A 12,290-nucleotide genomic window follows, 5' to 3' on the forward strand; every position below is an offset into this window, starting at 1 on the left:
TTTAGCTTTTGGTTTGATCTTACTCTCTTTTCAAACTAAATAGTTTAATTTTTTTATAGTTGAAATGCAATGAGGCTTTAACGACGCTGTAAAAGTTGTCGCTTCAACATCTTGAATCAATTAAAAAAAATGTTACATCGCTCAATAGCTTACTATTTCCATAATTATGCATCCAAGTATGAATGCATAGAACTTGGGATTTAATTGGTGTACTAGTAAAAAATAGTATTAAATAATAGTTCAATAGCTTACTTCCTGACAAATGCTATGTGCTATACATTTACTTAGGGGGAGCGAACTGGCGTAGAGGTTAGAGCGCGGGACTTCAGTCCCTGAGGTCCCGGGTTCGATCCCCGCCAAGTCACAAACGGAATTTATCTAAGTGATAATACCGCAACCCCTAGGTCTAGCCTGAAGTAATGTGAAAAACAATCCCAGGCTCGTGCCTAGCGTCCTAGGACAAAAAAATTTACTTTGACTTAATTCAAATAAGTCCCTTAGTTGATTAGGCATTAATGATTACAACTGTAATCAATACGCCTAATCAACCGACATCAGGTTCCCGGGTCTTACATTAAGATGATCAATGTCTAGAATGCTTTACACACGCATCAGCCGCCGCAATCACTGGTGGTCGTGGCCGTGTGCGGCATTTTTTAATTCAACAGTTAATTTAATTAACCGACAGGGACAAAAACGGTTGAGACGTGTCAGTAGGGACGAGAGCGGCATGCGCAACGTGATCGGACAAAAACCGGGGCGATCAGGGACGGGTGCAAAAGGAAACCGAACTAAATATATGACAAGTCCCGAAACGCGATCAATCTGGAGGTAAAAACAATACTCAGCTGTTTAGCATTGAACAGCCAATGTCGTACAGTTGTTGCATCCGGCTCGAAGGACCAATTAACAACGCATGCGTATTGCCGCGCAAGTTTGCCGCGCTTTTTGTCGCCCTAGGTGGCGATGAAACACCGCCGTGTTGCCTTCTACGTAACGCGGCGGTCGCGGTGTAAATGTACACCGTAGTTGGAATGGTGGTGGAGATTTATTCATTAAGAAGTGAAAGCTAGATAATGTTTGTAAATTTATGTGTAGATCTCAAAAGATATCTGTCAATTGATTTAAAAGTTTGACTACAATTAATTAACACATTATTTAAACATGTATTTTTTCATGTACTTTGTTAGTGACAAAAATCGGCTAACGATTTGCTTGAAATAAATACAATCCTGTAAGCTTTTCATAAATCAACCGAATTAAAACACGATTTAGTATCAATTTATGGGTACTGAATCAACATTGAAGTGTATATGAACCAAGACTTTTCATGCGATTCTTCTAGATAAGCCTACAAAAATGGTTACATTAACATATTGTTGTTAATTGGTGGCTCACTGATCCAAATCCCACTTTCTTAGGGATGGGTGCTGTAATTCTTGAACTATATGCGTAATCTTATAAAATACAGGGAATCATACTATGTAAATTACTAATGGTCACTTCACATTTTGCTCACCTTATACAAAGACTATTTTTGGCCTAGATTGATAGTCTTAGTTTGTCCTATTCTATTGTTGGTTTTTGGTCACTAAATAATAATGAAGGTATTCTCATTTTGTTTTATCAACACTGTAAACTTATATCTGTTATTCAACTACATTAAACATTTTTCATTAATTTATCAACAAGAAAGTTACTATCATGACTAACATCATTGTCATCATCTTCTGCTATGTGTCTAGTTGGGATCTCGTTCGGCTTCTCCAGAAGAATCTTTTAAGATAGTCTCTTCAGCTGACTATCTACACCAGGCCATTTCTTGACATCTGGGAATCCTCACAGTGTGCAGCAATTATATTTTCGGAGGCCTATTCGATGTCAAGACCAACATAAACACCTTTTGTGAAAGAACAAAGCTGCACTGCTTGAACCTTCGACATGCCATTACATAAAACCTCCCTTACTACAGACTGAATCAAATAAATTACCGTTCACCCAGGAATTAACTAGAAAATTCTGGCACTCAAGAAATTCTATGGGCTTCCAACTGGAGTCAAACGCTTGGATCACAAGTGTCAAGACCAAAATTAAGTCGTGACCCATTGGCAGAGCCTACTCGTTAACCTAGTACTTTGAAAACGACTTTGGAAATATTATCCAGCCAAAAACTCTGACGCAATCAATCCAGTTATGGTCAAATATGAAAACTTTAAGTATCAACTATCGTATATTACGTATTCTTAGTCTTGGAACATTCATTCACCTGGGCGGGCATTGATTGTGCCAACTTACCTGCATGAGGTAGTAGGGTATTCCTGATTGCGCCAACTACTCCATGGAGCTACCCGATACGTTCATTAACTGTCCCAAGTGGTGGCCATCTTTGAATGTATAATCGAGTAAGTTAGGTTAGGTTAGGATGACACGTAAACAAGAACATCCCTTCTGCCGGCAACTCACCCCTACCAGGCTTGAACGTGGTGCAACCAAAGAACATTTTTTTGGACCCTTAGATGGCTTGGCGCAACTAAGGAACTTTGGCGCAATTAAAGCACGACCCTAAGCCTTCAGTAGACCATGGACTATTGGAATAGTAGGTGTTACGCAAGTCAGGCCACCACAGAAGCTTTATCTGATCAGCCAGTGGCCATCGATACACTAATTATCTCATTTCCGTACAAGGTTGCATTTGAAATGCAGATCGCCGCAATTTGCACAGTTGTCTAATTAATGATCGCAGATCTCGGACTTCATTAAAATAATTAAGGTCGGACCACGGATCAATCAGGCGTGCCAGTCATTAATATTGTTCTCGTTTGATCTGATCAACAGTTGCGTGGGTGGGAGTGTGTGGTTGCTTGTGTGGAACTATGAAGTAGTGAGTTGAAACAGCAAAAGTAGTTTTTCCATTGGAAAGTGATGTAGGGAGTGTATCTTTTCTAGTCCCCAAAACATTACATAACAAAATGCGTTTGAATTTCAGTTTTGATAGTGCTATCCTCTGCGGTCATTATTATGCCGAATTGAATGTAAATTAAAAAGTATCGGGATCCTTTCCTTAATTAATTCCTGATGCACCTAAAAGTTTTACTATTCAATAATGCACATACTTGCGTTAATTGTAAATGTTTTGGTTACATTTAAGTAGTAAAACAACATGATGTATATTATTGTTCTCTATGATTGCCAAATGCAGGGCATCTTCCCTTTGGTATTGAAAGCTTAAAACATGAGTTATTATTTATTTATTTGTTAGATGACATAAATCGTGCAGTGTTTAAAATATGATGGATATAATCACAAAATTCTGGTTTAAAATTATGATTCACAAGTCTTCAGGCTCTTAGCATAAATTAAACATTCCGTACCATGTTTAGTTGCAATTCATTTATGAAAAATAGTGGTAACATTTATAATTTGTAAGTTACGCTTATGTCTGGTTATAATTAGTTTCTCGACGAATTATACTTCATCTCTTGTTATTTTACTAACATAGTTATTACGACCATGTTGAACTATGTATTGTAAAATAAACTCTTCTTGTATTTTATTCATAAGCATAACTCACGTTGTAAATTAAGTACCCTCAAATAAAAAAATAAAAAAAAAAAAAAAAAAAAAACAACAAAATTATAAATAAATAAAATTATGTTAAATGTAAGTTGAGTTGAACTCAAGCTACACATCAAACAGGCTTCACATCGTACAAATTTTGTTTTGGTTTTTTAATTCTTACCTTCACATCCTAGAACGCCTTTTAGCCCGGAACTGTTTACATATTACGTCAGGCTAGTCGTAGAGGGTCGCGGTTTTATTACTTGGATCAAATCCATTGGTGATTGGCGGGATTTGAACCCGTGACCCGGGGACCGAAGTTCCGTGCTCTACCACTAGACAAGCTCACTCCCCTTATGCAACTTAGTATTTTAGTAGTTCATATTTTTCCTCCAATTTCTAGGTCGGAATCATTTTACCACATTACTACAGGCTAGTCGTAGAGGGTCGTGGCACTACCACTTAAAAAAAAAACTTTTTGTGATTGGCAGGACTTGAACCCGGGACCTCAAAGACCGAAGTCCCGCCTTTTGCCGACGAGAAGTATCCCAAATCAACACTATCAACGTGTTCAAAAACATTTTGCACAATGGCATTCTCATGGTCCGAACCAGGTCATTTCCCATGCAGCGTTAAAAACACGAAACGGAGGATCCGAGTGGGAGTTTAGGAGGCAAAAACACCGTGACGGATCGCTACAAAGACGGTTATGATTTGCCTCCTTTCCACCCAGGCCTCATTATAATGCAATTTTCTTTTTACGCAGTTTTTGCCGATTATCGATGGCTGTCTTACTATTGTTGGTTTACCGGAATGCGGAAAGGTAATCGTCCCATATGGGTGTCGTGACGTGGAAATCAGCGCCGATTACCGTGATCTGCGGTGCTGTGAAATCGGCCACGTGTAGACGATATATGATTACAAAACGATAGTGTTGCTAGTGGTAATTTACATGTGTTGAGATGTTTTAGTGTTATTTGACTCTACGTGTTCAAAATGTTTCATCATTTATATCCTGGTAATTGTAATTTTATTACAATGTTACAAGGGTATTCACAAATATTTCCAATTTTAATATGACTGAATAAATATTGTATTTGGGCCAGATAATTTATCGTGATAACCTTAAATGCTAGTAAAATGACTAATTGAGAGAGCTGTGAGCGGTTTTCTATACAATAGAAATGGCTTAGACTATAAATGGAATATAGTACTAATCAGTACTAGTAAACAGATTTCCATCATGTAAACATGGTGATGTGATGTAATTCCTACGCTACATTTACTACAATGAACATTTTCCAACAGGAAACGTTTAATTCCCAATATTGTTCAACGGTTTTTTTTTAAATTATCAAAGCAAATAAAAACTAGAGCAGCTAATAAATATTATTATACGGTTTTTAGAATTATGTGAACAAATTCGAATAAGGACCAAAAGTATTTTAAAATACATTTTGGAGATCTGCCAGAACCCCTAAGACACGAATAGTACACACTGTGGTCACATATGTTATTTTTTTGTCCTCCGGATTGTTACACCCAATCGTCTACATGGGGTTTGCCCAATTTTTAAGCCCTAGACAAAAGTTCAGAAGACAGGTTCCATCATACAGATTACATACCATAGTGATGCATACAGTAGGGAACTTGAGGAACTCTTAAATGGCCCTATAAAATTTTACTCGAGCCCAAAAGTTCTAAAAAATTTTTCTCGTTATATTTTCCTAAAATAAAAATACAAAATTTGTCTAAGTTTAACTGGAGAATTAAAATCATTCACCTTCCCAAAAACAACATTCAAACATTGCCACACACCAATAAATAACACTAATTACTTTTGCGTGGACCAAACCTAACCCAACCCGGGAGGTCAGCTGACAATGGTACATCAGTCAGCTGTTAGCCACCTGTTTATACCACTGCTACCAACTGACAAACGATAATTATTCCCCATTAATACAGGCCGTATACTATTTCAACATTAGCACAACGTAGGCTTTAGGGCGGACGAGATGAATACAATGTGGCAATATTTACGAGTTTTCAACGCGTGATGGGTGGCTTCCGTCCTCAGTCTGTCTGGTCTCGTATTCAACTATGGGCTTTTTTACGAGATGTATCCTTTCCCTATTCCATAAACCATTTTCTCCATGCCGTGGCGATTGCAAGACGTGGATTTACGCGGGGAAACTAGTTTGTAGAGGACATTGTTTTTGTAGTGATCACGTTTGAATTGAAGTGGTTCTCTTAGAAAAAGCTATGGACCAATTAGAATTTTATTGTCTAATAATCAACTAATTATTCGAAAGATTGTTCAACCATATTATAACCAACTGTTAAAGCTGTTAAGCGCAAGTCCATTTGAAATCTAATGATTTTAGGTTCGTAAAAAATCTGGGTTATTTCTTTGAAACAGTTAAAGGTTTACACCAGAGTTAACTAATTGGTTTATTTTTTTACTAGCTGGCCCGACAGACGTCGTCCTGTCCTAATGTGGTTTTATATCAAATGCTCGTTAATTTTCAAGATGAGCTCGTTCGCATGGCTCAATCACGTCCTGGTTGAATTTCGTTCGCTACGCTCACTCACCTTTAGGTTGGAGCTCGTTCGCTGCGCTCACTTGCCTTCAGGTTAGCTCGTTCGCTACGATAACTCGCCTCCAGGTTGAAGTTCGTTCGCTACGCTCACTCACCTTTTGGTTGCAAATTAGTTGTTGTCATAAATTAAAAAAATAATAGTACTGCACCCTGTTGATAAACCTATTAACTTTATAATGCTATTGAACATCACAGAATCAAATTGTTTAGTTGAACCAGCTGTTATGATTCTTTAATTCCATTTAAATATGAGTACTCATAACGTTAACATGGGAAACTCCAGAGCCACTGGGGTGGAGCCCTTTTGACGGATCTGCACCAAACTTCACACAAACCATCCTTGAATAATGCTTAACAATGCCTGAAAGTTTCATTACAATCTGTCGAGCGGTTTCGGAGTCCACAAAGGACAAACAAACAAACAAACAAACATACATTGGATTTTATATATAGAAAGATAACACGTGTAAGTGAGTACATATCGTGAGACTAAACATTCTAAATAAGCATCAACACAATGTAAAACGAAATTTGGAAAGAATGCGTTATAAGGTTAAAAATAGGGGGTAGTTATTAATTTTAGCAAAATACGAAAATTCATCGTTAACTAAAATGAGTGTTTGAAAACTGTGATATTTATTGTACAGGATTGATATTTATCAGCAATAGATAATAAGACAAAACTTCTTCAAAGATAAATAACCGTTTTACCTTTGGTGTATTCCATTTTTCGTCATCTAAGGTTTTGATGATTGTGAGATTGCAATTGAATTTCTGTTTCACTTTTTTTCAAAGGTGCAAAGAAATAAACCCATAAATATTTTTAACATTTTGATTGTTTTTACAGTGGTACGAGATAGATGCGAATCAAGTTCCTCCGGAGATGAGGAGGATATTCCTCCAACTGTCGATGGACCAAGAGACGCTCAAGTTCCTAGACAACTGCAACGACAAATCTGATGCTTTGCTGACTCAGATTTGGCACAGCATTGTCAAAACTTTGCTTCGCTGGTTCCTCACACAGACTGACATTAATGGGTGAGTGAATTGCATGCAATTATTTTAGATAGTTTTAGCAGCTTTGTCACTTGAGTTTGTCGTTTGCTCAACTCAACACGTGCTCTTTCTTCGATTAGTCGTTGTGCAGCAATTGTCTGCAGAATTTTTTACAATGCCGATCATAAAACGAGACAAAGTATTTTGGTCAATACTTCATCGCTTCAAAACATATTTGTTTTGAAAAAAGTAAAATTATCTCGTGCGGTTACATGTATATGGATTTCGACCGCTTTCCCAAAAAGCTTTTCACCTACACTCACACTTCTTTTAAACAAAGGAAAAATCTACGAGAACTAAATGTATATTTCAATCACGTTTGGGAGGAACAAATTTTCGACTACCTCAACTCTCTCTTTTAACTTCTAAGAAGATAACTCACCTGACCACCCGAGTTTTGTAGCCTCTTGTAGCCTTACCTCTTTGCCTGGTTGAAGAAAATTCCCTTGAGGATCAGAAGATATTTTCTGACCCTTTTAAATGAGGAATGTTTTCCAGTTTGTGCCTTGCCTTTTCTCAATACTTAATCTTGCCTAAGTCAGCTTAAAATGCATCACTTTTCCATGACTTGCTCGCCCAATTTCCCTCTCAGTTGCACAACTGCCAAATACCTGATATGAAGCGATCTCCTCGCCACTCCGAGCGGAAATACCGATTCGCTAAACTTCTTCGGCCGAATTTAAGTAACCCATCAAAAGCGCGGCGTTATTACCTTTTTGCAATAGCTCCATATGGAGACGGGTTGAGTTTTTAAATCGGATAAAACTGACACTTTTTGCCACCGAAATCCCGTCAAACACCATTCTCGCGTTACATATAGTCCGGACGGTAAATCAGATGTTGACACGAGTATAATAAAATTGACAAATGCAGATATGCCTTTGAAGCCGCCGATAATTATCACTGAAGGCAAGAGGCGGTTTTTGTTCGCGTTCGATTCACCTTTGCAACCGCCGCGGCGACGAAAGAATTATCTAATTGGAATTTTAATTCTGAAAGAGATTTCTTGTGACTTAGAGGGTCGAGGAAAGAACCTTTAGCTCTCCAGGATTTCCTATCGTAATCAAAATTGTGCTGTTAATTTGACTATTCTTAACCTCCATACTTTACATTTTTTGGGTGTAAAAGCTAGAATCAACATCGAAACACTGCGGTATTCTTCATCGATTGTTTTATAGAGGAAAATGCCCAATGGCCTACGGACTACACCTGCAAACATCATATAGAATAGATTATTTACTAATACCTACGCTTGGCTTCTAGGAACTCAATAGCACAGACTATAGATACAGCACAGTATAAGCCTGTGTGTTTTTTATAGTTATACTGTAAAAAAATCGTTCACAGCTTTTATGAGTCAATATCTTATTGGGTAGGCAAGGTAGCCTTACCTTACCTACCTATGTGGTCACTCAAACCTCACTAGGTTTTTGGCCTCACCAACAACAAGTCGCCACCTTTCTCCGTCTTCCGTTTTATGTCTCTGCTCTTAGCTTTCCTACATTTCTTCGCACCTGGTCCTGCCATCTTAGCTGAGGTCGTCCTAGTGGTCGCCTTCTTATATGGGTAGGACGTTTGTAAATATGAATGCATCGATGTGTTAATCGAGTGCAGGAACCGATACGCGTAAGTGTAAGAAAGAGCACTAACTTAGTCTGTGATAATAAATCATTTTTCATTTCATTTCATGTGATTCGAACCTACTCTATCCTAGGATCTGTCCAACACGTAGCATTTCCAGCCCAAACCACAAGATGAGTTCGTCGATCAAGCGACAAGCGACAGCACGAAACAAGCCCCACTTGACGAGTCATTATCGATTACTCGGCCCGATCGACGATCGACCAACGAGTTATCGCGAGATGTGGGAACGCGAGGCTCCGGCAGGTCTGGCCTGGTGCGACGAATCGGACCAGATTGAAATGATTCAACACCGGTAGCATCGGCGTGAAGCAATTAAAACTGACCGTTGGCTCTTTTGTCGTCACATTCCTGAGGGATGGGCTCTGGGGCTCTGCCTCTCCCATCATCGCTCGGCTTCGCCCTCCTGGGTACGCCTGCTACTGTTCTATTTTTCTCTATTTCGTTGTTTGCAGTATTTCTTCGTCTTTGGACATCTGAAATCTTTTATACTTTATACTTTCTTATTAAATGGCGTCCATGCAAAGTAGGTATTTTAAGCCAATGAATGGAGATGAGTGTAGGATGAGTGGCGCGATCTTGTAGTCTTGTTAGTGACTAAGACCAACATTCCTTAGACACAGATGTTTATTAATATCCCCTACAGCTATGGCAAGGGACCTACAGTTAGTGGAATCCGAACCACATTTTTGCCTTGGTATATACGAATTGGTCTAATTATTATGATAGTAATGCGGATAGCCGTAGTACTCACTAGTGCGGACGCCCACACCAGGGAGTATCGCATCCACATTGCATGCCTATAAATATCCACAATTCGTGACCTCCTAGTAGCTGGATTACAGGACGACGCCACCCGTCCCAAGGAAATTACCAGTATACGAAATTAGTAATCAAAAGGTTGTTTGAAACTTTTAGCGATGAGGTACGTAAAGGAGTAACTATTGGAAGATTATTTCTCACTTTCCAAAAATTTTTCTTTGGTGTTCTCCTTGTCTTGACACATTTTAAATTTTTAGATCAGGAGATTATTTTGTTTATAATTAATATATTTCTGTAATTACTTGATTATGATCTCTTTAGCAATGAAGAAAGAGAGGTAATTAGGTAGCTATTGGCTATTCGTCACTGCGTTTCAAAGTACTATAGCGTGCCTTGAATCAAATATCTCATGATTTTCCAAAGGCCCTACTTGTTGGTTTATGCAGTCTCTTCATAGTATGAATGGTGCTAAATATCGATAGCCAAGCGTCTAGGAATTAACTTTGTGAAGAGGTGATTTTCTTCTTGTTTATTTACGATTTTACTAGACAACTCAATGAAGTACATAATTGTTACATATGAGTTTAACAATAATATTTTTGATTCTCTAAGACATGACTCAAGATACATTCAATACTCTGCTTGGAACAAAGCATGCATTTGATCTCTGAACGACATTTTAATAATGTAGGACTTACTATTCTCAGTTTTGATAGGCAACTTTGCCAATTTTGCTTCTACTGGACTATCTGACATGTCATACTAACCATTGGTCCCTTTTTACTTTTTCTAATATTTATCAATAAATGGCTGAACCACTGATCTACATCTTCTGATTTTCTTCTCATACTCTGAAGTTCCTTATAAGGCAAATCTACAGATTTCTAACCACGAAGACATTCTTCTAAGGAATCATGTTCTCAAATATGTGTGTAGGGGTTTTCTGGGATTACGAAAATTTAGAAGCCTTTCAGTGTTAAAAAGATGCCATTAAACATACAGTTTTTCGTCACAATTCGTTATCCACATCTAAAAACCCGGTACATCAGAAAACCACTGAGACTCGCGTCGAACACGATTAGGCGGTATGATTTGCAACGCAAGTTAGTAAAAGTGCAATAAACTGTTGAAGAGTTGTTACAACAGTCTGGTATGACTCAATAAATCAAGTTGTAACTGACCACCGCCACGCCTCGGCCTCACCTATAACCCTCCATTAAACCGCTAGATAACTCCTTGACTGTCTATCATGGCTCTACCCTCGCCCCGCCCTCGCTGCTGAGGAGGGGACTGTCGTGTTTGTACTATTTTGCAAAGCTGTTAGTGTGGAATTACAAGGTTTGCTCAGTGGGAAACTTGTTGATTGATTTTGCTCTGATATGTGGACTTTTCCAGCTTTTTGTTTGAAGATAAATGAATATCAGAGATTCGTGGACTTTTCGGAGAAATGCTGAGGTGAAATATCTAGATCCATGAGTCTCGTCGATTTTCTTAACGTTGAATTTCCTTGTCCCTGAATCCAGAAACACCGAACCGAATATACTGCTGATGATATTATTCTAAGTCTTGCAAGTGAACTCCGCCATCGCAATATATAGATTTTGCCAGCTATTCGCATTTTATTTTAGTTATTTTTGGTTCTGCTCAGACTGGTCAAGGTAGAGACGCTGGAAGAATCACAGAGCATCCAAATGTTTACGCGAGTTGATGGATATGCTAATAGAGGTGCTACTGGAAAAAATAGCCAACAGCTTACTAAAGGACGATTTTATGGAAAACGAACCGAAATTTCCTGCCTTATTGAGTTGGGAACGATCTTGACCAATTGTCTAGTGATAATGGTACTAAGACCCCCACAATGTGAGGTACTTCTATAGTCTGCGTGATGGAACCTGTCTCCTGGCCCCACCTGTTACAGGCCAGTGCCTTACACTAGGTAGATCGAGTGCTAAGAAGTCAAGTTTCATCATTCAGACTATAAACATATCAATAAGACGCCAATCTTTTTAATGCAGATTGTGTTCCTATACACAGTATCCGTCAGTGTTATGGAAGTTGGAAGGTTGCGTCCGTGTACAACACTCTTTTATTTTAGTTACCACTTAAGTAAGCTGAGGAAATTGATCAGTCATCGTTGAGCATTAAGAAATTTTTTTTAGACTTATCCAACTTGCGTAACAATGTCACAACTCTGTTCCAACAATGGGCTGAATTGTGTATCCAGCAATCGAGTGTTTTCTCAGTCGTGTCCAGCAGACTGGTTGTTTATTCAGAATATTAGATCGACCCATGACACATGACGGACGCTGGTCTCTGGTGATGGCTCGCCATTGTGTCCTGACGCAGGAATGTCTGAGCCATTGAGCCATTGAGCATCCAAGCCCGAGGCAGCTTCTGTGCTACGCCAGACTGGGTGGCTTCGGGTAGCTACTGTACGTGCTGAAAACATACGTGCGAAACTGCAGAACCCGTGATTCCCTGTGAAAACTCTGCTGAAATGTCTGCAGATCAAGACTGGGTGGCTTCCACTGGTTGCTACTATATTTGGTGCAAACATACGTGCAAAATCGCAAAACCTTTGGATAATACCATCTGGAAAATCTCAGATGAAATGTCTGCAGTTCAAAACGGGAGATACAAGACTGGATGGCTTCCACTGGTTGCTACTATATG

The 12,290-nt window shown here is 38.7% G+C and overlaps 1 protein-coding gene across 1 annotated transcript in view; it reads left to right on the forward strand.

Annotated features, from left to right (window-relative positions):
• LOC129003427 (protein-L-histidine N-pros-methyltransferase-like) overlaps positions 1-12,290 on the forward strand; it is a 114,687-nt gene that overhangs the window by 33,768 nt on the left and 68,629 nt on the right. Inside the window, exon 3 of the mRNA XM_054431719.1 lies at positions 7,006-7,196. Within this exon, the coding sequence (XP_054287694.1) occupies positions 7,006-7,196 (191 nt within the window). The remainder of the gene's footprint in view (positions 1-7,005; positions 7,197-12,290) is intronic.

The sequence above is a fragment of the Macrosteles quadrilineatus genome, unplaced genomic scaffold (genome assembly GCF_028750875.1).
Source record: "Macrosteles quadrilineatus isolate MER2022 unplaced genomic scaffold, UCM_ALF_1.0 Scaffold_9__3_contigs__length_116548681, whole genome shotgun sequence".
NCBI lineage: Eukaryota > Metazoa > Arthropoda > Insecta > Hemiptera > Cicadellidae > Macrosteles > Macrosteles quadrilineatus.